The sequence below is a fragment of the Elaeis guineensis genome, chromosome 2 (genome assembly GCF_000442705.2).
Source record: "Elaeis guineensis isolate ETL-2024a chromosome 2, EG11, whole genome shotgun sequence".
NCBI classification, from domain to species: domain Eukaryota; kingdom Viridiplantae; phylum Streptophyta; class Magnoliopsida; order Arecales; family Arecaceae; genus Elaeis; species Elaeis guineensis.
In genome coordinates this window covers 103579629-103605261 of record NC_025994.2, presented here as the reverse complement: position 1 = coordinate 103605261, position 25633 = coordinate 103579629, and the positions used below count along the sequence as shown (strand labels likewise).

The window sequence follows — 25633 nt, the reverse complement described above, 5'->3', positions numbered from 1 at the left end:
GGAGAAGAGATGTCATTTTTCAAACTCGCTCTTCGAATCGAATATTCTCCAGCAAGATTGGGGCTCTATAATCATGCCTAAGGGAGGTAGCCATGCTGGGATGCCCCCCTCCAATTTTTTTCAATTTATCAAAAAAAAAGAGAGTCATTTATGAACAATGCCAGCCCACTAATACTAAACTAATTATACGAGGCACTATCTCATCTCTTACCATATGGTGGTTAGTGGTACATTTCGAAAAACCTTCAGTAACTTTTATTTTTTTTTCTAATAATCTTAGCATAATTATGAAGGCCCATATATATTTAGTCTCATATTGATTATTCTCTAGAAAGATGTTGGATACTTTTATATAGGGTCCAAAAATCTAAATAGTATCTTATGGCTAATATTTTTGGCTAAGATCATGGATTATTATAAATTATATTAGAACCGATTAAATCTATAGTCAATGTGGATAAGAAGATACTGTAGACTGCAATACGGATTCACTGGGACTGACCATAGGTTGATCATGATATTTATAAATGAATATATGAATTTGAACTTAATAATTATAAGATCTTGAATATTTATATATGGTCAAAGAACGTAAATAACATTTCGTGGTTAATCATATGATCCTTTTCTCATGAAAGCCTAATAGATATTTTTAAAATAAAATACCTATTAATTAGACCTCCCAAATTCCTGTGCAGGCTGCAAAGTCATCAAATTTGGATGGCATCTCTTTTGTTCTTGCCCTCTTATAAACTCTACATTTCTCAACACAAACCAAATGGTGTTGGACCAAGCCATATTGAGTGACATTTCTATGCAGTTTGCTCCTAGTCCAAAATGAGCCCAAGTAAGACAACCTTGAGTCCAAGTTTGGCATGATGGAGCAGAGAGAGAAAAGACAGATAAAGAGAAATTAAGAGAAAAGAAATGATGGAGGAAGAAGGGAAGATGCATTCTCTTTGGAGCATTAGATTAGATGGCGTCATATATTTTAGTAACACTCATGGATGAACGTTGCTACCATTTCAGTTATTTTATTTTTTAAAATTTTATTAGATGTATTTGTACTAGATAGGTATAATTCACAGATATATAATTCATCCATTTAATTAGAAAAAGAAGAAAAAGTAGGGGTCCGAGGGCGTGGAGGATCGGCTGGAGGAGAGGATGGGTCGGACATGCGAGAGAGAGAGAGAGAGAGAGAGGAGGTCTAAGACAAGGATCCCCCTTAGTGCAAATTCACGGTTGGATCACCTACAGCACAGATCAAAACGCTCCGCGCTCTATCATTCGTCGCTTGCACAGAACTACCGCATATATCAAAACTTTCCGAACCCTATCATGGATACAACCCCGACCCTCTGATGGACGTTTAACAGTTACTTGGACGAGGTCCAAGGGACCATGCCAAATCCCACGGTGGATAACACGCCATATTACCCCTTGTATGTCACCAATTCCCGATTGCGGCGGTCTACTTGGACGTGGTCCATGCAGGAGGGCCCTGCCGATCATCCAGCCGTTTGATCAAAGAACATTGTTGTTTCCACCGTATAAATACAACACCAAATAAGAATAAGAGTAACAGTGGGTGACGGGGTCGATCATTTTTATTGCCACGAGGGCAAGGACACGAGGGAGACAACGGGGAGCCAGGGAGCGACGAGTGCCGAGGGGGGTTCGAAAGCGACTGGAGGAGAGGGCGCGCTCCAACGTAGTCTGCTTTCAAGAAAATAGAAGCAAAAAGGTAAATCCGAAGGGGGCGGTGCGGTTGAGTCGGAGGCGGAGGCGGATGGCGTCGCTGCAGAGCTGGCGAAAGGCATACGGCGCCCTCAAAGACACCACCACCGTCGGCCTCGCCAACCTCAACAGCGATTTCAAGGTAAAGGTAGACAATTATTCATAGATATTCTTGATTTTTTTTTTTTTCCGGCATCCAATAAAAGAAAACAATTCCGAAACCCTAAACTAACTCGAATCCGATCTGACCCCTTCCGGACCGATCCGCGCGCTGCTGCTGCCTGATCGGAGGACCTGGATGTTGCCATCGTCAAAGCCACGAATCATGTGGAGCGCCCCCCCAAGGAGAGGCATCTCAGGAGTGCGTTTTGGTTCCCCTCTTTTTTCACCTTCCCCTCGTTTTTTTCCTTCTTTATTTTTGTCTTCTTGACAGCCATATCATTGATTCCCACCTTAATCTAACCCTGCTGTTCAGAGATCTTGGCGGCCACTTCCATCGCCCGTCCCCGTGCCGACGTCGCCTACTGCATCCACGCTCTCGCCCGCCGGCTCGCCAAGACCCACAACTGGACTGTACTTCTTCATCCTTTCATCCGTTTCATATTCTCTTCTTGTTTATTATAGCTTCATATTCTAAATTCTGTCACTCACGGTCGCTGTGCTGGCTACTATTGCTTTCAGGTACAGTCTCATTCATATTGAGTTGTTATTTTGTTTGGTGTTTTGTTTTCTCAAACATTTAATGGAATATGAAGGGACAAATTGGTCATCGACTAGATGATCTTCTGAAACCTGGATAAGCTTTAGAAGAACCTTTTCTTTTGAAGAGTTTATGAGTGGTAGTTGTCAGACCATCCATCCCATGATTTGACATTCTTCAGTTTTAGAGTTAAGCATCGATGGTTGTGATCAATTCTAAATCGCCTATGCTTCTAGCCTCGCAACTAGAGTGGAGTGATTGAATGTTGAGTTTATTATTAAAGCTTTGAAACTTCTGAGTGAAGATTTCCACATGGCTGTCATCTTTCACTTCTCCATCTTACTCCTTTTTTCGTTTTCACCTTTCCAATCTAGATTTTTCTACATCATAACCGTTAGAAGTCACTTGTGCCTCTTGGAAGACACAACAACAAGGATTTAGGCTTGATGTTGAGTCCCCTTACTATTGAATTTTCTTGAAAATAATTCTTGAAGCAAATTGGAATTATCTGTTATCATCTTTTACATGTGTTTGGAGTGAGCACTCTGATGGCATTACTATGGACAAGGGAATGCTTGCTTTGTGTTATTGGGACATTAAGGAAAAAGGAGTTTGTCACAACCTTCAAAGTTTTGAAGTTATGCATTTTTTTAGTGAGCTTAATTCTGTATGTCACAGTCAATATTTTTGCATTTTGTTAAACATTTTAGAAAGTCTTCTCCCATCTTAGGTGCAAATCTATGGAAGTCATTCTCCTAAATAAATAATTCCCGAGATCATGAAGCATGAGGAACATGATATTGCCCTGCAGGATTGCTGTTTGGTGATTATATCTATAATTACTACTTGCCAAGTTTCATGAACCATTTTTTTCAATGGTCTACAACCTTTGTGACATTTAGTTATTTGATAATCTTCTATTGATGCAAGATGTTCACATATCAACTGGAAAGGATCTTTTCTACAACACTTGAAACTCAGCTTTATCTCAGTTCAACCTTATGTAGCAATGGTTCCTTTATATGGGAGCTCATCTTTAGTTTAACAATCCAAAAAAAAAAAAAAAAAACTGCCTGACCGCCTATGCATGGCCATCATTTCTGTCAGTTACACTGTTGATTGTATTGGCCTATCGGCAGACCTTATTAGACTTTCCTAGCATCTTGTTCTATGTCACAGGACCCTAAGCGGTCAACCTTTGCACCCTTCATGACATGTAGACTGTAGTGGTTTAATGGCTTTACACTCTTCTATTGATGAGAAATGTTTCGAATCAGCTCAGAAGGATCTTTTCTGCAATTGTCATTGTGTTATCACTCAAAAACTAGCATCAGCTCAAAAGTATCTTTTCTACAATGGTCATTGTGTTATCACTCAAAAATTAGCTGTGTCTCAATTTGGTTATATGAAGCTATGGTTCCTTTAGATGGAGCTCATCTTTAGTTTAACGATCAATTTTGTTTTAGTTCATTTGTATGCAGTTTTGGCTTGTGAAACTTATATTGTTAATTGTGTAGGCTTATCTTTGGACCTTATCGGACATCCCCGCATCTTAGCCTATGTCGTAGAGCCCCAAGTGAGCCAACCCATGTCTATTGAGGGGCAAGGCAAGTGCAGGAGTTTGTAATATGATGGCCTGGAACTTTTAGAGATTTGAGCTACTGCCCTGCCACTAGGGTTTGGGCTGCAAAATACTTATGAGCCATCAAAGTTGAGAAGTCACAATAGAAAGCTTAATATAAAACATGGAGAGTGCTTAAAAACCAAAAATTAAGTGTTTGATGTTTTTATGCATCAAGTGGTCACATGATGGACAATTTCAGATAACATAAAGGGCTTGCTTTCACTTTGACTTGGAACCTTTTGTTAGCATGTATCCTAAAATTTTATATCATGCTTATAGTTTGTTTTCTTGATGTATTTAACTATTCAATTTATTTGAACTGGCTGTGGAAAACTGTGCACTATTTTCTACTTTTTGCATTGATAAGAAACATATGCTTTTAGTGTTTAGGCATTTTAAGTATTATTATCATTAATTGTGTGGTTTCTCAGCTTTGATATTTAGCTATGCAAATAATTTATCATGAAATTAAAAACCTTGCATATATGAGTCACTTGATTTGGTAAGTGATTCCTAATATATTGATTTTGGCTCTGGGTATGTTAAAATTGTATAGATTATCGTTAATGATATGGTTTAACATTCCTTGTTTTTGGACAATCGAGGCCATCAAGATGTGTCCAGCTGTAGATCATAATCTAAAAGGAGGCTACTTCACAAGATTGAGCAGATCGTACTATTGGGACAATGTGTAAGTGTGCATGTGTGCGCGTGTGTGCAGATTGATCAGATCATACTATTGGGACAAGGTGTTGTGGGGGAGCCTACTTAAGAGGATAAGAGGCAGTGGAAATGTTGTAAAAAGTAGAAGCTGATTGTAGAGATAAAAGAACAATGAACACACATATGACCTTTCTAGAGATTCATTCATTTATTTTTGTGATCTTAAGGCTGCTTTTTGTTGCAGGCTAAAAGAGAGAGAGGGGGTTTAAAATGGAATAGAAATCCCTCTTACCACATTTACTCCAGTTTAACCTGCTAGAAACTAAAAAAAATAACCTATTTATTTCGTTGGTAAGATTGGTATTTTCTTTTAAAAGTTGATCTACTTTTTTCACTTAATACAGAAACATTATATAGGGGGATAATTTATTTCAGGGTAAAGAGGAATAGGAGTAAGTTAATCCATTTATTCTGAGCCAAGGTCACAAGGAACGGGGAATGATCTAGACTTGGAGTTTGTGCTAAGAGACTTTTGTAGCAGACTTTTATTTTATTAGTTGATTATTGAGTTAGTTTCTGATTTTATGGAATTTTGAGGTTATGGGTTTTTGGGCATCTAAAGTTTGGATTTAGGAGCTCTATACCAGCCACTTGATTCTTATTTAATCGATGGAAGATTTTGGATTCCTTGTTATTATATTTTGTATGAGTTGAGTTTTTATACAGGTTACTATGTTTGGTTTTGTGTTATTGTGGGTGGTACCCCATGGTAGCATGGTTGTGTTATGTCCTGGATTCGAGGCATGACAATAACTTATTCTATAACCAAATGTGACCCATGTGTCCCACTTTTGGATTCTTTTTCTTATAGTCCTCGCATACATTGGTGGAGATGATCCTCCCATTATGATTATTGATTTCCCTCATTGGTGCTATGATTATTGATTTCTTTCATTGGTGCTGCAGGTGGCATTGAAGACACTCATAGTTATCCATAGGCTTCTTAGGGAAGGTGACCCTACATTCCGTGAAGAGCTGCTTAATTTCTCCCAGAGGGGACGCATCCTTCAATTATCAAACTTCAAGGATGACTCGAGTCCTATTGGTTATTCATCTTCACCTGCAATAATCATGATACAAGAGCACTTCTTTTGTTTGGAGCAGAGATCTGAATCTATTATCAATCAGAAAGTTTATATCATTCTACGTTTATTACTTTGCAGCGTGGGATTTTTCTGCTTGGGTTCGCAGTTATGCATTATTTTTAGAGGAAAGACTAGAATGCTTCAGGGTTTTAAAATATGATGTTGAAGCGGAGCGCTTGACAAAGCCTGCTCAAGGGTCTGAAAAGGTATATGTAGTTATGTATCTGATCAGATTGGAATGTTTTTTTATTTTACTCAAATAATATCATGGCTATATACATAGCTACATTTTATGCTATGAAAAATTTTGTCCCTTTTATGAATGTTTTGATGCATTTTGTTGTCAGGGTCACAGTAGAACTAGAGAATTGGATATTGAAGAGTTGTTGGAGCAATTGCCTGCTTTACAGCAGTTATTATATCGTCTTATTGGATGCCATGTTAGTGTTTCTGCCACAAACTGGAGAATCATTAGTCTTATTCTTGAATTAATAGATAAGAAATGACCAAGGCTTATAAACTGTATAAGAAAGGTCATCTGTTTTTTTTTTTTTTGCAAATTATGGTGATTAATCCATATTAATGTTGGTTGCTGTTTTAATGTGCAGCCAGAAGGAGCTGCTGTTAGCAATTATGTGGTGCAGTATGCCTTAGCTCTGGTAAGTCTAGCATTTTGGCCATCCTACAGTTTTTACTTTGAAGCTTGCCAATTCCAGTTCAAACAAATAGTGATCTGTTGATGGTGCTTTCTCTCAGTTATATCAGTTTTTTTTAATGCTTTATATTTATGACGCCACATTAAAAAAACTTTGTTAACCAAACTGAGAATTAGTACCATAAGCAACTGCCAAAATGCTTTATCCACATCATATTTAAATCAGCTGGCTGTTGAATATCCAGTTACTTTGGATGAGGTTTCCTTATTTTCCATTACTTAAGTTTCGGGTCAGCTGTACCTATTATGTTCTGAGGAGAGGAAAAAATGCTTTGAAAACTGGTAACTTCTAATTACGGTTCTCATGAACATGCAAAAGCTAGGAGCTATTTGGGGATATTGCCAACTCATTTATTTAGAAATAGATTAAATATTTATTCTGTTATTTCGATATTCTATCATAATTTTCTTGTCTATAATGCCAAGATTTATTTCTGATGCACACCACCTCTATGCCCAGTCCTCCATATATTCTGCAGCGTTTCATGAAAATATTAGAAAAATAATATTTGGCCATGCTTCTGTTGGCATCATATGTTCTCAGGTATTGAAGGAGAGCTTTAAAATTTATTGTGCTATTAATGATGGAATTATCAACCTTGTTGATAAGGTATACAATATTCACTGGTTCTTCAGATCTTATATTTGAGGTGATTCACAAAGTGTTTCAATAAATTGTCTCCGATGTCTTTTTATTTCATTTCAGTTTTTTGAGATGCCAAGACATGAAGCAATTAAAGCTCTTGAAATCTACAAGAAAGCTGGACAGCAGGTAGTCCTGCCATCTCACATTTAAGTACATCATGCTGTGTATTTGTACTCACCATTTTTTAAAAAAAAAAAATAGTGAGGGTTCTTTCCAGGTGAACTAAATTAGTGGCTTCCCCTCAGAAACTAAAGGAATAATGTAGGGTTCTTGTTAGAGCACCTACAACAAGCATAGAGGGTCCATAAATTTTGGCTATTGAAGAATGTTGTTTCTTGGTCTCGCAGGCTGGAAGTCTTTCTGATTTTTATGAAGTTTGTCGGGGACTAGAACTTGCTAGAAATTTCCAGTTTCCAATATTGAGAGAGGTAGTAATGATAGTAACATGGTTCTGAATTCTGATGGTTTGCACATCTTCTTAGGGCTATTATTTGGATTGACAACTCATTTTCTTAATAATCATCTTGCAGCCTCCACAATCATTTCTTGCAACCATGGAAGAATATATAAGAGAGGCTCCACGAGTGGTTCCAGTTTCTAGAGAGCAATTGGTTAGTTAATGCATCCCTTTTTCCTTCCAAATTGATATATTAAATCTTTGATGTATATTTTAGTTGATTTAATATGTTTTATGTAACTCAATTTTCCTTCAGTACCAAAGGAATATGCTTATGAATGTCTTTATTTCCTGTTATGGATATGCCTTTGATGTATGTGCTGGTGTCATATAGTACCTACCATTTCCAGTCAGTGCAGTATCAGAGCACGGCTCTACTGATTTTCTACCATGCATGCTATGTGAAAATTCAACCTTTTAAAATAGGTTAGGGAATCTTTGAAATTTGGTGTTGTTGTTAACTAGATAATTCATAAATTTGAAGGAAGATATAACTTAACCTATTAAGATCAGAATTTTGCTAATGTATGCACAAACAAGGTTTTGAAAACAGGTACTGGAGGTTTTCTTTTTTCTTTTTTTTATTTTTTTAAAATATTTTTTTTGGCGAAAAAACTAGTTTGGTACTGGCTACTGACAGAATACAGGACTGTGACCTGTACCAATATGTCGTGTGCTGGTTTTCTGCCAGAAGGGTAAGGTGCAGCTTGTACCATCCTATTCTGGTGGTTTTTAAAAGCTTGTGCACAACATTTGTTGCTTCAATACCACAACGTATATTGTAGATTATAGGCATCATTTAAAAACTACATTGGAGTCTTACCTTTCATCATGCCTCTAAACGGAACACTCAAGAATTCTTCTGGACTACAGATGACTTTTACGAAAGCCTTATTTGAGTCTTACCTCTCATCATTTCTTGAAGTGAGACTCTCTAAGACCATGTGTAGTGATACATACATAAAATGCTTGATGCTAACCGGTAAGACCATGTGTAGTGATACATACATATTCTGCAGAGAGGCATGTCTAAGATGTATGCCTTTCGCCTTATTTAATACCTTTTATGGGAAGATTTGATTGGCTCTGATTCTTTCAATTGGCAAATAAAAATGGAAGAAATGGTCATATATATATATATTAATATATGTTTATGCATGTGTATGTATATAATACATATGTATGTGCAATATATGTTTATATATATATGTATGTATGTATGTATGTGTGTGTGTGGACTCGCATGCTAAACTTAAATACTATAGTATATGCTATTGTACACTTAAAGCTTTATACAGACATTATGCATGATTAGAGTGTATATCAAGTAAGATTCAAAGTGTTGACGTACGAGGGAGTACCAGCTGTGAGTTGGTACAGCAATCAGTGTGCTAAGGACCATATTGACCAAAGGAACTGAGTGATGCCTGTTGATATGGGTCGTACACCCTTGATACAATGTTGTTGGCCTCCAAAATCTGGTTTTGGGCTTTTGTATCATGTTCTCTTAACATTTGTTTATGAATGAAATTAGGTGGGATATCTGTTTATGAATGAAATTAGGTGGGATATCGAGTTAACTGTTTTAGTTGTAGTTTCCTAACTGTGATGAATTTAAGAATTCGGGAACTAGGACCTTAGTTCTCCCTTAATTGCTCCTTGCAACTGGCTAGTTTTTCTTTAATTTTCTTGTGGATCATGGGTACCATATACCATGTCAAGCATCTGATGCTTTTAATAACTGAAACTATTATGCATGAAAAAGGAAAGCATCATTTCGTTAGTGTCTTTTAGGTATTTTTGTTGCACAGAATCTTTGCTTTGTTAGGGAAACCATCTTTGATATGGGGGAAGAGGTAAGAGATATAAAGGTATGGTGGAAGCAGGGTTTTAAATCCCATGGGATTGCACTGTCTCGGTTTTTCCATAGAATGGGATGTGTGCCACCGTCCTGTCTTGTTTCAACACTTGGGACAGAAAATATCTTAAGATGTGTCAATCGGGATGCTAGGATGATGGTGGGACGGTTTTGTTTCGACACTCAAGATGGTACCCCATTCCAAAATCACATGGGACGTTTTGCCAAGACCTAAGTTTTTGGGTGGGATTATCTCCATGGGGAATGTGGGTCATGGTAAAAATGGCTACAGATAGTGGCTAGGCAGGTTCCTTGTTGGTCATATTTTGTGATAGGCTTTGATACTCTTTAAGTCCTATAAGGTTGTTTAGAATTATGCAAGCAAACATGATCGAAAAATTGGGTTGTAATTCCAATCTGTTGGTGCAAAAATCCACCTGCGTCGGAGAAGCGGGAGTCGAGGGAATCACGGTCGCCGCCGGGACCTGCAAAAGAAGTCTAAACCGGAGGTGGGGTTACTCCGGCAAGACCCTCCGACGCTCAAGTCAGTTCTCTGCCTCAACAAGAATGGAGTGCTCGAACGAAAATTTTAGCAGAGTTTTGGGATAGAATTTTGAGCTTAGAGAATAACGTATCTGGGGTCCCCTTTTATAGACTGGGGGAGCAAAGGATTGATAGCGACTGTTTATGATCGCCTCGTCGTGGGCCGTACGGGGCCAGGAGGAATTTATCATGAAGAGTAATGGAGTGGAGTCGTGGCTGTCACCATGGCTCGCCACGTGGAATCAGTTGCGGGGAGTGGAGCGGCGTCCGTTGTCGCGACTCGCCAGGGAGTGGTGGAACTGCACAGGATCCGTTGCAGGAAGTGGAGCAGAATCGCGGCCGTTACTGCGGCCTGCCATGGAGTGATGGAGCCGCGTAGGATCCGCCGCAGGGAGTGGAGCAGAGTCGTGGCCGTTACTGCGGCCTGCCAGGGAATGGTGGAGCCGCGTAGGATCCGCCGCAGGGAGTGGAGCAGAGTTGTGGCCGTTACTGCGGCCTGCCAGGGGGTCCAGACTTGTCGGCCGAAGTTCGGTTGGAGTCTGATTTCCGCAGAAGTCCGGATGGGGATCATTTGTCGAGGAATCTCAGCCGAGACCTTCAGCAGGAGTTCAGGGCGGAAGTCCGGCTCCCGTGGGAGCCCAGACAAAGCCTACCTGTAGCTGGAGTCGGAGGCGAAGTCCGGCTCCCGTAGGAGCTCGGACGAAGTCTTCCTGCAGTTGAAGTTGGAGATGGAGTCCGGTTCCCGTAGGAGTCCGGACGAAGCCTACCTGTGATTGAAGTTGTGGGCGGAGTCCGGCTCCCGTAGTAGTCCGGACGAAGTCTACCTGTGATTGAAGTCGTGAGTGGAGTTCGGCTCCCGTAGGAGTCCGGACGAGGTCTGCCTGTAGTTAGAGTCGGAGATGAAGTCTGGCTCCCGTAGGAGTCCGGACGAAGTCTTCCTGCTGCTGAAGTCGGGGATGGAGTCCGGCTTTCGTAGGAGTCCGGACGAAGCTTTCCTGTAGTTGGAGTCGGAGATGAAGTCTGGCTCCCGTAGGAGCTCGGACGAAGTCTTCCTGCTACTGAAGTCGGGGATGGAGTCCGGCTCCCGTAGGAGTCCGGACGAAGTCTTCCTGTAGTTGGAGTCGGAGACGAAGTCCGACTCCCGTAGGAGCTCGGACGAAGTCTTCCTGTAGTCGAAGTTGGAGACGGAGTCCGACTCCCGTAGGAGTCCGGACGAAGCCTACCTGTGATTGAAGTTGTGGGCGGAGTTCGGCTCCCGTAGGAGTCCGGACGAGGTCTGCCTGTAGGAGTCGGAGATGAAGTCAGGCTCCCGTAGGAGTCCGGACGAAGTCTTCCTGCTGCTGAAGTCGGGGACGGAGTCCGACTCCCGTAGGAGTCCGGGCGTAGCCTTCCTGTAGTTGGAGTCGGAGACGAAGTCCGGCTCCCGTAGGAGTCCGGACGAAGTCTTCCTGCTGCTGAAGTCGGGGACGGAGTCTGGCTCTTGTAGGAGTCTGGGCGTAGCCTTCCTGTAGTTGGAGTCGGAGACGAAGTCCGGCTCCCGTAGGAGTCCGGACGAAGTCTTCCTGCTGCTGAAGTCGGGGACGGAGTCCGGCTCCTGTAGGAGTTCGAGCGTAGCCTTCCTGTAGTTGGAGTCGGAGACGAAGTCCGGCTCCCGTAGGAGTCCGGACGAAGTCTCCCTGCCGCCGTAGATCGGGCGCCGGTAGAATCTCCGAGGGGTCACTCCTGACACGAACTTCGGCTGGGGGGTTTTACACCCAACACCAGTCCCCCTACTTTCGAGTTCGAGTTTCGATCGAAGGAAGTACAGAAAATTTTCACAGCCGAAGTCGTTTCCTTGAATTCTACACACGACCGCCCTCGAAAATCTTGGCATTTAATGCGCGCGTGCTGGAGCCTTTTTCCGATTAGGGCGATCCGAAGAGTCCTTTCGGAACTCCCACCAGGACGTAATCCTAAGCGTCACGCCATAATGGTCCGCGAACGGTCAACCCCATGCCACGGTGAGTGGGACACGTGGCGGGCACTAGTTGACCTAGGGATATCTGCCACTATAACTGCGCCAGGTCCTGTTGCTTATTTAAGCCCCCGCCTTTCCTCCAGGGGCTTCACTTCGCTTGAGGGTCGACACCTTTCTTCCGCCTGAGAGTTTAGCCACTCAGCCACTCCATCGGTGCCCTTTTCGACTCCGAGCGCCCTTCGCACCAGTCTTTGCCATCCCCATCGGCTCTCCGCCGTCTTCAGTCCCCCGAGCCTCTCCGAGGGGTTCTCCCACCGGAGCCCCCACCCCGGAGGCCAACCTCGAGAGGATGCCACGGATCAAGAGGAGTGTGAGGAGGAAAACAGCGGCCTGCGAGTTCTCCGATCGTCAAACTGTCACCGAGGGTTCCCGTCGCCTTAAAGGGGGCTCGAGGGAGAATTCTTTCAACAACAGGGGTTTAATAACGGGGACAACCGGTGAGGGCGTTCCGCCCGAGAATTTCGGAGTAGCTGAACGGGGCGACACCGATCAAGGGGGCAGAGTTGTCGTCACAAGCTGTGGCGGGATTCTTGACGTCGTCGGGGCCGAGGGACCAGAAGCGGTCGGCGCCGACGGTGGGGCAGTAGAACTTGTTGCGGGGACGGTGGAAGTAGCGCATGCCGACCTTGTCGGAGTACCTAGGATGGTGGTTGTCATGGAGCACACGGTGGTGGCGCATGCCTCCGGCGCCATCGCGGCCTCTGGGGTACCTCCAGTTCTTCTTGATGCAGGTCGTCGTCGCCGCTGCCGTTGCCTTCGCTGCCCTCTGAATTCTATCCCATCCTTTTTCCCCTAGGGTTGGGGTTTCGGCGATGGAGCGGAACGAGGCGGGGGGCGAGAGCCGAGAGGTTTATCACACGTACTGGAAAATACTGCTGAGAAGGACGGAACCGGGAAGAGAAGTCGACAGCTTGAAGTGGTCTCCGGTGTATCCCTTTCGAGTCTTGTAGTAATGTTTTCTTTTTCTGGCCCTCCGGGTCTTGTAACGTACATCTTGTTAATCGAAAAATGAGAAGGAGATTTTGTTACTTCGTCCGCACTTTGCGTCGAATTGCTGCCTGCCGAACTTCTTTCCTTTGCCATTGTTATTGTTGTATTCCCTTCTCTCTCTCTCTTTTTTTTTTTTTTTTGATGTCGTCCGGAGGTTACCGGTTGTTGCCACATCGGCTCGTCTTTCCAGTTATCCTTCTCCTTCAGCCTTAATGGCTCTATAATGCATATTTAATAAATAATATGAGAAGAAAATTTTCTGCTACCTCTTTTATTCATGTGTTGAATTGTCGCTTGCCGAGCTTTTTTCGGTCTTTGCGTCGTTTGGAGGTACCCGATTGCCATCGCATCGATTCGTCCTTTCGTCCATGGCCTCAGATTTGCCTGGGGTCGCTCGGGTTTGGTGCCCCCCATCGGGGCTCGAGCTCGGAGGCCTGAGCTTTTTGTCATCCTGAGGAAGTCGTCTTATCTCGGACTTGCGTTGAGAGAAAGCTGGGGTTCTTGATAAGAACCCCAATCCCTGCTGAGACGAGGTTCTCTGCATCTTTGATGCTGTTTGTTTTTCATTCGTCGCTGACGTAGTCCATCGCTTTCCTTTTTAACTCCTCTCTCCTTTTTCCTTTTTCATTTTCGAGTGGGATTTTTTTCTCTGCTCTTGGTGGGGTTGCGGGAGTCCGGCTCCCGTAGAAGTTCGGACAGAGTCTTCCTGCAACCAGAGTTGGGGACGAGGTCCGGCTCCCGTAGGAGTCCGGGCGGAGTCTTCCTGCAGCCGGAGTTGGGGATGAGGTCCGGCTCCCGTAGGAGTCCGGGCGGAGTCTTCCTGCAGCCGGAGTTGGGGACGAGGTCCGGCTCCCATAGGAGTCCGGACGGAGTCTTCTTGCGATCAAAGTCGAGGGCGAAGTCCGGCTCCCGTAGGAGTCCGGACGAAGTTTACTTGCAATCAGAGTCGGGGGCGAAGTCCGGATCCCGTAGGAGTTCGGACGGAGTCTTCTTGCGATCGAAGTCAAGGGCGAAGTCCGGCTCCCGTAGGAGTCCGGACGAAGTCTTCTTGCGAAGGGGCCGCTGGGAAGGTCCTCTTTTTTCCCTCTGGTCTGAATGACCAGACCTTAATTGGTGTCGGGGCGAGGTTCTGCCCCTATTTCTGTCGTAACAGGTTTCAGCTCTGGTTAGGACGAGGTTCTCCTCCTGTCCCTAACGCGGCTGTAGGGGCACATATGGGCGCTGCTGGGCCTTTCTCCCCATCCGGTCTAGGTGTAACCGGGCCTTCGACTTTGCTCATGTTAGGATGAGGTTCTCCTCCTGTTCCTAAATGGCTGTGGGGGCACATATGGGCGTTGCAGGGCCTCTCCCCCCATCCGGTCTAAAGAGAATCGGGCCTTCGACTTTGTTCAAGTTAGGGCGAGGTTTTCCTCCTGTCCCTAACAGGGCTGTGGGGGCACATATGGGCGTTGCAGGGCCTCTCCCCCCATCCGGTCTAAAGAGAACCGAGTCTTCGACTTTGCTCAAGTTAAGGCGAGGTTCTCCTCCTGTCCCTAACAGGACTGTGGGGGCACATATGGGCGTTGCTTGGCCTTTCCCCCCATCCGGTCTAAAGAGAACCGGGCCTTCGGCTTTGCTCAAGTTAGGGCGAGGTTCTCCTCCTGTCCCTAACAGGACTGTGGGGGCACATATGGGCGTTGCTTGGCCTCTCCCCCCATCCGGTCTAGAGAGAATCGGGCCTTCGACTTTGTCGAGACGAAATTCTCCTCCTGCTTCCGACACGGTTTGTTTTGACTGTCCTGTCGATATAGGCTTGTGCCAAGAGAGGAGACATGTAGATATGCAACTTTTATTTAACATAAAGTTATCGGTAATACATTCGTAAGTTTTTCGAGCTTTATGGTCGCGGGAGGTCTGCTCCTCCGAGCTCCTTGAGGTAGTAAGTTCCGGGCCGGACTACTTTGACTTCATTCGGGCCTTCCCAGTTTGGGGCGAGCTTCCCTCGATCCTGAGGTTGCGAGACAGCGGCCCGTCGAAGCACTAGATCTTCTGCTCTAAAGACTTTATTCTTGACCCGGGAATTGTAATAGCGGGCGACTTTCTGTCTGTAGGCTGCCATCCGAACTTGAACTACCTCCCGCTTTTCTTCCAGCAAATCGAGGTTGGCTTTAAGACCTTGCGAATTGTGATGTTCGTTGAATGCCACGACTCGCGCCGACGGGAGTTTGAGCTCAATTGGGATAACAGCCTCCGTTCCGAAGGCTAAAGCAAAGGGGGTCTCCCCCGTGGGCAGTCTTTGGGTAGTTCGATACGCCTACAGCACATGATAAAGTTCGTCTGCCCAAGTTTCCTTCGCCTTTTCGAGCCTTGTCTTGATCCCTTGCAGCAGGGTTCTGTTGGTCACTTCAGCTTCGCCGTTCGCCTGAGGATGGGCTACTGATGTGAAGTTGTGGGAGATGTTTAGATCTTCACAGAATTCGGCGAATCTTGCTCTCGCGAACTGCCGTCCGTTATCAGTGATTAGGATTCTTGGCAGACCGAACCTGCAAACGATTGACTTCCAGACGAAATCTTGCACTTTAGCTTCTGTGATTTTCACCAGTGGTTCGGCTTCGACCCACTTGGTGAAGTAGTCAATCGCTACCAGGAGGAACTTCCTCTGCCCCGACGCCACGGAAAAGGGTCCAAGGATGTCCATCCCCCATTGCGCAAAAGGCCATGGGGCACTCAAGGGTGTAAGCTCGGTGGCGGGCTGTCTCTGGATGTTGGCATATCTCTGACATCGGTCACACTTTCTGACGTATTCAATCGAGTCATGATGCATCGTCGGCCAGTAATATTCTTGGTGGAGCAACTTGTGGGATAAAGATTTAGCCCCCAGATGGCTTCCGCAGATTCCTTCATGCACCTCCCACAAGGCGTAGTCAGCTTCCGAAGGCCGGAGATATTTTAAAAGGGGTAAAGAGTATGATCTCTTGTACAACTTGCCCTCATAAAGGATGTATCGGGAGGCTTGATTTTTGAGCTTCCGAGCTTCTTTTGCATCCTGGGGGAGAACCCCGTCTCTGAGATATGTTATCAGTGGGTCGATCCAGCTTGGCTCGTGGTCAATTTCCATCACGGGCCGCGATTCTTCCGTACTCGGGCACTTTAGAACTTCAAAGAGAACACCTTTGGGCAATTCGGCCGGAGCCAGCGTTGCCAGCTTGGAGAGAAGGTCGGTCCTGGTATTTTTCATTCTCGGAATCTGCCTGATGTTGAAGATACTGAAGGCAGGGACGAGCTCCTTTACCTTTTCAAGATACTTAGCCATGCTGTCCTCCCGTACTTCGTAGTTTCCGTTGACTTGTCCTACTACTAGTTGGGAGTCGCTGTGGACCTGGAGCCGATTTACTCCCAGCTCTTTGGCGATCTTCAGTCCTGCGATCAGAGCTTCATATTCTGCTCCATTGTTTGTTGCGGGGAACTCGAAGCGCAGAGCGTACTCCGCGACGATTCCCTCTGGACTGATCAAGATCAGGCTCGCACCTGCGCCTGACATGTTGGAAGACCCGTCTACGTAGAGGGCCCAAAAGCAACCAGAGGGATCTGCTTCTTCTTTGGGGGAGTTCGGTCGGGACTCCAGGCCGTCAATTTCACCTTGTTCAGGTTCGGCCTCCTCTGGGATAGTACACTCCACTATGAAATCTGCCAATATCTGGGCCTTCACTGCTGGCCTGGGTCGATAGTTGATGTCGAATTCCGTGAGCTCGATCACCCATTTTGCCATCCTCCCGGAGGCATCCGTCAGGTGTAGAATCGCCTTGATCGGTTGGTCAGTGAGCAGCGTTACGGTGTGTCCTTGAAAGTAAGGTCGGAGCCTTCGAGCTGCAATCAACAGGGCGTAAGTCAGTTTTTCTAATTTAGTATATCTGGTCTCGGCGTCTCTCAACGCGCGACTGACGTAGTAGATCGGCCATTGAACTTTTGCTTCTTCCTTGACAAGGACTGCCGCGAGAGCCAGGGGAGAGACCGCCAGGTATAAAAACAGTTCCTCTCCAGGCTCTGGCTTCGCCAACAGCGGAGGTGAACCGAGGTAGCTTCTTAGTTCTTCGAACGCCTGTTGGCACTCAGGGGTCCAACAGAAGTTCTTCGGCCGCTTGAAGGTTTGGAAGAAGGGTAAACATCGTTCGGTCGACCTCGCGAAGAAGCGATTCAGAGCTGCTACCCTCCCTGTAAGGCGCTGAACCTCTTTTATCGACTTCGGGGCAGCCATCTCCTGGATGGCACGAATTTTCTCTGGGTTGGCTTCGATTTCGCGTCCCGATACCATAAAGCCCAGGAACTTCCCCGAGGTCACTCCGAAGGCACATTTAGTCGGGTTCAGCTTCATCTTATATTTCCGGAGGGCGTCGAAGGCCTCCTTGAGGTTGGCGACGTGGTTCATGGAAGATTTGCTTTTCACGAGCATGTCGTCCACGTAGACCTCCATATTGCGGCCGATCTGTTCCTTGAAGATTTTGTTCACCAGCCATTGGTAGGTTGCGCCTGCATTTTTGAGGCTGAAAGGCATGACCCTGTAACAGTGAAGGCCACGGTTAGTAATGAAAGCAGTCTTTTCTTCGTCTTCCGGCGCCATCCTGATTTGATTATAGCCGGAGAATGCATCCATAAAGGTGAGGAGCTCATGGCCCGAGATCGCGTCCACCAGTTGATCAATTCTGGACAGAGGGTGGCTGTCCTTTGGGCAGGCTTTATTCAGCTTTTTGAAGTCTATGCACATCCTCCACTTGTCGTTTGCCTTTTTGACTAGGATAACGTTGGAAATCCAGTCAGGATAATTGACTTCCCTAATGAATCCGGCTTTCAGGAGTTTGTCCACTTCCTCGGCTATCGCTTTCTGCCTCTCTGGTGCATGACCTCGGATTTTCTCTTTCGTCGATCGATGCTTGGGATCGACGGCCAGGCGGTGCTCCATGACTTCCGTGTCAATCCCCGACATGTCTGCTGGAACCCAAGCGAAAACGTCCGCATTCTTTCGTAGAAAATCGATGAGATGCGTCCGCACCTCTTCCCCTAGGTTGGAGCCGATCTTCACCACATGCTCCGCATTCCCGTCGTTCAAAGGGATCGAAACCAGATCTTCGATTGGGCCGCCCCTCTCCTCAGTGAGGTCGTCGCGGGCATCCAGCCCATCAACTGGACAGGGGTCGGATTGGTCGCTTCTTTACAAGGCTATGTTGTAGCAGTGTCTGGCCAGGGCTTGGTCTCTTCTGACCTCTCCGATCCCCTGGTTGGTAGAAAATTTCAACTTCAAATGGTAGGTTGACACGACGGCTCGGAGAGCATTGAGGCCAGGTCGGCCGAGGATCGCATTGTAGGCTGACGGCGCCTTCACCACCAGGAAATTCACCAGAGCCCTGGATTGTCTTGGATATCCACCCGCAGTTACAGTCAAAGTTATCACTCCCTCCACCGGGACAGCGTCGTCGGTAAACCCTACTAGAGGGGAGCAAATCGGCCTCAAATGGTCGTCAAGGATGGACATTCCTGAGAAGGCATCGTAGAACAAAATGTCGGTCGAACTTCCATTGTCGACCAGGATGCGGCGGACGTCGTAATTAGCTATATTCAAGGAAACTACAACCGTGTCGTTATGAGGAAATTGAACTCCCTGAGCATCTTCTTCGATGAAAGTTATGGATTCCTCGATCTTTTGCCGCTTAGGAAGTTCGGCCAATACGTCGGTCGCTCCCCGTCGGGATTCTTCCGAGATGGTGTTGGCGAAATCCGTCGGAGGCCGATTGTTCGACTGCTCCATGCCGGCGGCCGTTGCCGGAGGATGTGGGGCCTGGAAAACTGGAGGCGAGGCCGGAGCCTGAGATCTGGCCGCGGAGGCCGTTGGTCGCCGTGTGGATGCTTCGCGAGAAGGCATCGGACGAGGATCTAGTGGGGGAAGGAGGAGAAGACGCCGGAAAAGATGACCGGAGGCGGTCCCGTTGAGCGCTCCTTTAAGAACAAGGGTACTGCGAAGACACAGTCCTTCCTCTAGCGCCAATCCTGTTGGTGCAAAAATCCGCCTGCGCCGGAGAAGCTGGAGTCGAGGGAATCGCGGTCGCCGCCGGGACCTGCAAAAAAAGTCTAAACCGGAGGTGGGGTTGCTCCGGCAAGACCCTCCGACGCTCAAGTCAGTTCTCTGCCTCAACAAGAATGGAGTGCTCGAACGAAAATTTTAGCAGAGTTTTGGGATAGAATTTTGAGCTTAGAGAATAATGTATCTGGGGTCCCCTTTTATAGACGGGGAGAGCAAAGGATTGATAGCTACTGTTTATGATCGCCTCGTCATGGGCCGTACGGGGCCAGGAGGAAATTTATCATGAAGAGTAACAGAGTGGAGTCGTGGCTGTCACCATGGCTCACCACGTGGAATCAGTTGCGGGGAGTGGAGCGGCGTCCGTTGTCGCGACTCGCCAGGGAGTGGTGGAACTGCACAGGATCCGTTGCAGGAAGTGGAGCAGAATCGCAGCCGTTACTGCGGCCTGCCAGGGAGTGATGGAGCCGCGTAGGATCCGCCGCAGGGAGTGGAGCAGAGTCGTGGCCGTTACTGCGGCCTGCCAGGGAGTGGTGGAGCCGCGTAGGATCTGCCGCAGGGAGTGGAGCAGAGTCGTGGCCGTTACTGCGGCCTGCTAGGGGGTCCAGACTTGTCGGCCGAAGTTCGGTTGGAGTCTGATTTCCGTAGAAGCCTGGATGGGGATCATTTGTCGAGGAATCTCGGTCGAGACCTTCAGCAGGAGTTCAGGGCGGAAGTCCGGCTCCCGTGGGGGCCCGGACAAAGCCTACCTGTAGCTGGAGTCGGAGGCGAAGTCCGGCTCCCGTAGGAGCTCGGACGAAGTCTTCCTGCAGTCGAAGTTGGAGACGGAGTCCGGCTCCCGTAGGAGTCCGGACGAAGCCTACCTGTGATTGAAGTTGTGGGCGGAGTCCGGCTCTCGTAGGAGTCCGGACGAAGTCTACCTGTAATTGAAGTCGTGAGCGGAGTTCGGCTCCCGTAGGAGTCCGGACGAGGTCTGCCTGTAGTTGGAGTCGGAGATGAAGTCCAGCTCCCGTAGGAGTTCGGACGAAGTCTTCCTGCTGCTGAAGTCGGGGACGGAGTCCGGCTCCCGTAGGAGTCTGAACGAAGCCTTCCTGTAGTTGGAGTCGGAGACGAAGTCCGGCTCCCGTAGGAGCTCGGACGAAGTCTTCTTGCTGCTGAAGTCGGGGACGGAGTCCGGCTCCCGTAGGAGTCCGGACGAAGCCTTCCTGTAGTTGGAGTCGGAGACGAAGTCCGGCTCCCGTAGGAGCTCGGACGAAGTCTTCCTGTAGTCGAAATTGGAGACGGAGTCCGGCTCCCGTAGGAGTCCGGACGAAGCCTACCTGTGATTGAAGTTGTGGGCGGAGTTCGGCTCCCGTAGGAGTCCGGACGAGGTCTGCCTGTAGTTGGAGTCGGAGATGAAGTCCGGCTCCCGTAGGAGTCCGGACGAAGTCTTCCTGCTGCTGAAGTCGGGGACGGAGTCCGGCTCTCGTAGGAGTCCGGGCGTAGCCTTCTTGTAGTTGGAGTCGGAGACGAAGTCCGGCTCCCGTAGGAGTCCGGACGAAATCTTCCTGCTGCTGAAGTCGGGGACGGAGTTCGGCTCCCGTAGGAGTCCGGGCGTAGCCTTCCTGTAGTTGGAGTCGGAGACGAAGTCCGGTTCCCGTAGGAGTCCGGACGAAGTCTTCCTGCTGCTGAAATCGGGAACGGAGTCCGGCTCCCGTAGGAGTCCGAGTGTAGCCTTCCTGTAGTTGGAGTCGAAGACGAAGTTCGGCTCCCGTAGGAGTCCGGACGAAGTCTCCCTGCCACCGTAGGTCGAGCGCCGGTAGAATCCCCGAGGGGTCACTCCTGACACGAACTTCGGCTGGGGGGTTTTACACCCAACACAATCTAATACTATTTCTGAAATTTGTTTTTTTTTTTTTTTTTTTGTTTGGTGGGGGGGGGGGGGGGGGGAGGGCAGAGGCTTGATTTATTTTGTATATGTCATCAATTTTATCAATCAAATGCATAACAATATTTACTAATATAGCATTCTCTCGTGTAATGATATTACTTGTACTTCAAACAACTTAAATGAAGTTCTTGTTTTGAGTTAGGAATTTCCAGAGAGGCTTCTTTTGACATACAAACCAGAAACAACTTCTGCTCCCTTGGAAGAGGAAAAGCCACCACTTGATGAACCCAAACCAACATCATCTAATGTTGAGGTTGCATCTCCTCGTACGGCTGTTACTGAAGATACTGGAGACCTACTGGTAAGTCTTTAAGAAGATTGTGTCATTGTCTTGTCTATTGTACATAATTTGTAATCTCTTCCTGATTACAGGGATTAAATGAAACAAATCCTGATGCATCAGCAATAGAGGAAAGCAATGCATTAGCCTTGGCTATTGTTCCATCTGGTGTGTTTGGTTATTTCTTTTTTGTAGCGCATTTATAAGTTGTTTATCTACATCATGCTTAATATTTATTATGGGTGACTTTTGGCAGGTGATACTACTTCCATTGATTCTGGTATGACGCAAGAAAAAGGATTTGATCCATCAGGATGGGAACTAGCACTTGTTACTACACCCAGTAGCACCAATTCATCCATGGTTGAAAGCCATTTGGTTGGTTCCTTTGCATTCCTCTTTTATTAATATTACTAGCTAATTGGATTTCTTTTTTATGACATAAAAGAAATACCTTTTTTTATGATGGAATAGTTTGCATGATTGTTGATACATGTGGAACCCAAAAACCTTAAATCTTCTAAAAGGCTTGCAAACTATAGTTAGAGTCCATCGGTCCTTTGTTCTTCTTTTCTTAAATATTTTTTTTGAGAAATATGGTGGAATGTGCAACCATCTATGATTGAACCTAGAACTCTTCGGGTGCATGCACTAAGGAGAAAGGTACCAACCCATTGAGCAAGGTTTGGACTCCTGAAGCTTAACCCATCTGCAGGTTGAGCTATAGTTGCAATCCAGTCAAATGCTTAAAGGACTGCATCTCAACTGCATGCTGAATGCTTAAAGGACTGCATCTCAGCTGCACGCTGCAAGTTAAGATGCAGTCCACCTGCAGCTAAAGCCAAAAAGGTACAGCTCGACCCATTGTCAAAGCATGCTCGAGACAAGCTGCAGCATCGCATGTATCTCTCCCTTACCCATTTCTTCTCTCAAATCAAGCCCTAATCACATGCCTGCTTCCCAAGTCCCCCACCCTTGGCATTGTCATTGCCTTTGCCCTCTCACAAGTCCCACCTCACCTTCCCTCTTGCTTGAACTTTGTTCCACCACCCTCACCCACCTCAGTAGCTCCTCACCTCATCTAGTCTCCATGATGGTGTCTTCTTCTGCCTTCCTTTCTATGATTCACCCGACTGCCACCCTATCACCGTTGCCCACCCCACTAGTTTCCTGCCCAGACCCAGCTGACCTTCTACCATAGTGTCCTTGCCCACCTCACCTTCCCTACCCTGTCCAGCCTCCTCCCCATCACCGTCCCTCGCTGACCTTGCATGCTCCCTACCTCATTGGACCTTCCACCACAACACCCTTGCCTTCTTTGCTTGACCCACCTCCACTCTGTCACCACTGCTCACCTCGCCTTTCTCATCCCCAATTGCACTAACTTTGCCCTAATTTTTCAACTGTTCCTGGCGTCCCTTCCCCACTGATCTATTTTTTCCGGCCTCCATGTGGTCATCTTGCTGGATCTTGACCTTTTCTTCTCATTTTTGATGTCTCCAATCCAATCTTTCTGTCAGAATTCTGTATTCTTTACTTCTGTTCACCATCCAAACAAGCAAACTCCATATGCAACTCAACCTGCTTGCAACTCAAGCTGCATGCAAGTTGAGATGCATGTGGAGTTGAATTATAGGATTCCAAACAGCCCATAAGTGCTGTTGGTTGTTCTGTGGTCTTCAGGTTTATCTTGTTTATCATTTCCTGGGAGAAGGTTTTAGTGCTATTTGGGTTGATGATGGTCATTCGCTGCTTACTACCTACCATAAGTGTTGCAGATAATATTCCATCTCAACAAATGCATACTACAGTCATTGTGCATCAGTAAGTATCTGAACATCCAAGGTAGCCTAAGGAATCTCAAACTTGTAGTCGTCTGCCATGTCATCATTATTAGAAGATTTCCCTCAAAGCATTTTTAAGCATCTTGCTTAATGTAGTCATCGACATGCAGCCCTTTGGTGTAGACTTTCCAACTGCAAAGTCTAATATTATGTTTTGGGTCTTAACTCATAGTGCAATCTCTTCATGGATCTCTTGCTTGATGGCATATAACCTTGCTAGTAGGAGATGTGTTGGGCAATAATTGCCCTAAGTGTTCTGCCTTGCCTACCAAGCATAATGGACCCGTTGTTATCGATAACCTCCTAAAGGTTCACAGGGGTTACCTTCTTGGCTTATAAGACTTGCTTATAACTGTCATCCACAATGATTGTAGCATGCGTGGACGCTTGATCTTAGTCCCTAGATTCGGAGACAGTTGTACAACATATCTAGAAGTCCTTTTTTTTTTAAAAGAAAAAGGAAAAAAAATCCAAAAGTATCATATGTAGGCTCAACAAGTCAAACCTCAAGGTGTGATTCCTTATTGACTTGTTGCCTTGCATTAATCCTGTTACATCTTTAGCAGAGGATAGCATCAGATTGTGAGTACTTTCTGTTTTTCTCTTATTTTGTTTAAAGTTGAGAACTTTTTCCTGGCATTTTTGGACTCTGATGGTTTGAATTTCTTTTGAATAAATGTCACACTTTTCAATTTAGTGGTAACAAACTTTCATTTTTAGTTCTTTGTGTTGTTTCAACTCAGATCTGTGCTGCCAAATCAACTAGGACTCACTTGGAGCATCTCAATGTCACTCATATTATCTTAGGAGAATGTTATCTAGGACCCACTTAGTGCTGAAACTGAGTTAATACTCAGAACCTACATTTGGTGTTCTACATTAGTTAAATGGGGAACAGGAGGATTCTCTGAGTTGAATCCCATAAAGTTAGACCTCATTTTGTTGCAACCGACACAGCATATGTCTCGATTGTGAATAAAATCGAGGCTCAAATACAAAGGGATATCATCATTGGGCCCATTGGTTTCCAAGGTCTGAAGGACAGATCACGCTGTTGGATGGTATGTCCTGTACCAAGGCATACTTGGGTACGTGCATGTGCCATGCCAAGGCTTTTATGACGAACAGTCAATATGGGGGTGTAGTTTGTGCCATGATGTTCTGTATTTGTCTGTAGGGCCCAAAGTGTTCTCCAGTGTTTTGGCTATTGTGTTGAAGAAGCAGATTTAACAGCTCCTTCAATGGTCCTATGCATCTAGGGAAATTTTGGCTGGATGATAATACTTGGAATATTTGTAAATAGTGTTCTCCATAGTGTTTTGGCCATTGTGTTGAAAAAACAGATTTAACAGTTCCTTCAATGGTCGTCCTAAGCATCCAGGCAAATTTTGGCTAGATGATACACTTGGAATATTTGTAAATGTTTTTTTAAAAAAAATTTAGATTCGCATCCTCAACGACTCTCTCCAGATAGATACCAAGACATATGCAAATAAATTGACTGCATCTTGCAAATGAAAGTGCGTGTGTGTTAGACATCAAGGCAAGGGCAATTGGGAAAAGGACGAAAGAAGAGCTGAGTCCCTGAGAATAGTACTTAGGTGTTATCAACATCCAAACTGTGCTCATCATGTACTTGCCTCTGGTTGGTTATACCCATGTTAAGTTTCCTTATGCATCGATTATTCCAATTCTGGAAATTTTGCTCTTAGGAAGACTGGACTTTAGAAACACCTCTTTTATTATTTTTGCTGTTTAAGAATATATCAGGCAAAGTGATCTGTTGATAATTGGCAGGGTGGTGGTTTTGACAAGCTCACGTTAGATAGTCTCTATGATGAGGCTGCATATAGACGACAGCAGCAGCAATTCTATGGAGCACCAGCTCCAAATCCATTCTTGTCAGCTGACCCATTTGCGATGTCGAACCGAGTAACTGCCCCTCCGGCTGTTCAAACGGCTGCCATGGCTCAGCAGCAGCAGCAGCAGCAGATGTCGATGATGGTGCCATCAAATCCGTTTGCTCAGCCTATCCCTCAGCAGCATATGGTTGTTGGGGCCGCATCAAATCCCTTTGGTGATGTTGGTGTTGGAGCTTTCCCAGCAAACAACCCTCAACACCAGACCAATCCATTTGGTACCCAACTCCTGTAATGTGAGGACTGCTTGTATTTCCCCACCCACACCATTTTTTGTGTGCAATATCTTGTGCAAGTTGTCTGTCAGTAATAGCCGCAATTTGTTGTTTTGGTTGTAAAGAAATGGGAAGTACTCGATACCATGTAAAATGTATAGGAGTACTCGATGTTATATAAATTGTATAGGGGCTGCCTGCGAGATCGCAAGTGTTTTGAGCACCAGGTAAGCAGGCTCGTAGTACAAGGAATAATGGTTAAGACATTTGCAAGGGCAATTTTCATTCTTTCTCGATA

The 25633-nt window shown here is 45.9% G+C and overlaps 1 protein-coding gene across 2 annotated transcripts; it reads left to right on the top strand.

Annotated features, from left to right (window-relative positions):
• Positions 1-1643: 1643 nt before the first annotated feature.
• LOC105044881 (putative clathrin assembly protein At2g01600) lies at positions 1644-25633 on the top strand. 2 transcript variants are annotated; one of them, XM_010922950.4, is made up of 15 exons: positions 1644-1888; positions 2032-2101; positions 2216-2313; positions 5694-5832; positions 5951-6078; positions 6220-6312; positions 6481-6531; positions 7132-7197; positions 7294-7359; positions 7581-7661; positions 7764-7844; positions 21220-21378; positions 21450-21525; positions 21614-21735; positions 24999-25633. In XM_010922950.4, the coding sequence occupies exons 1-15, from the start codon at positions 1793-1795 to the stop codon at positions 25353-25355; spliced, it is 1683 nt and encodes a 560-aa protein (XP_010921252.1). In that variant the 5' UTR covers positions 1644-1792; the 3' UTR covers positions 25356-25633. The 2 variants fall into 2 exon arrangements, with proteins under 2 accessions (XP_010921252.1, XP_010921255.1); XM_010922953.4 differs by having other exon boundaries at positions 1665-1882.

Bases quoted from the DNA above. Each gene is read 5' to 3' on its own strand.
- LOC105044881 (XM_010922950.4), top strand. From the start codon at position 1,793: ATGGCGTCGCTGCAGAGCTGGCGAAAGGCATACGGCGCCCTCAAAGAC. The intron at 1,889-2,031 runs GTAGACAATTAT...GCCTGATCGGAG, and splicing joins ACAGCGATTTCAAGGTAAAG to GACCTGGATGTTGCCATCGT. The intron at 7,662-7,763 runs GTAGTAATGATA...ATCATCTTGCAG, and splicing joins AGTTTCCAATATTGAGAGAG to CCTCCACAATCATTTCTTGC.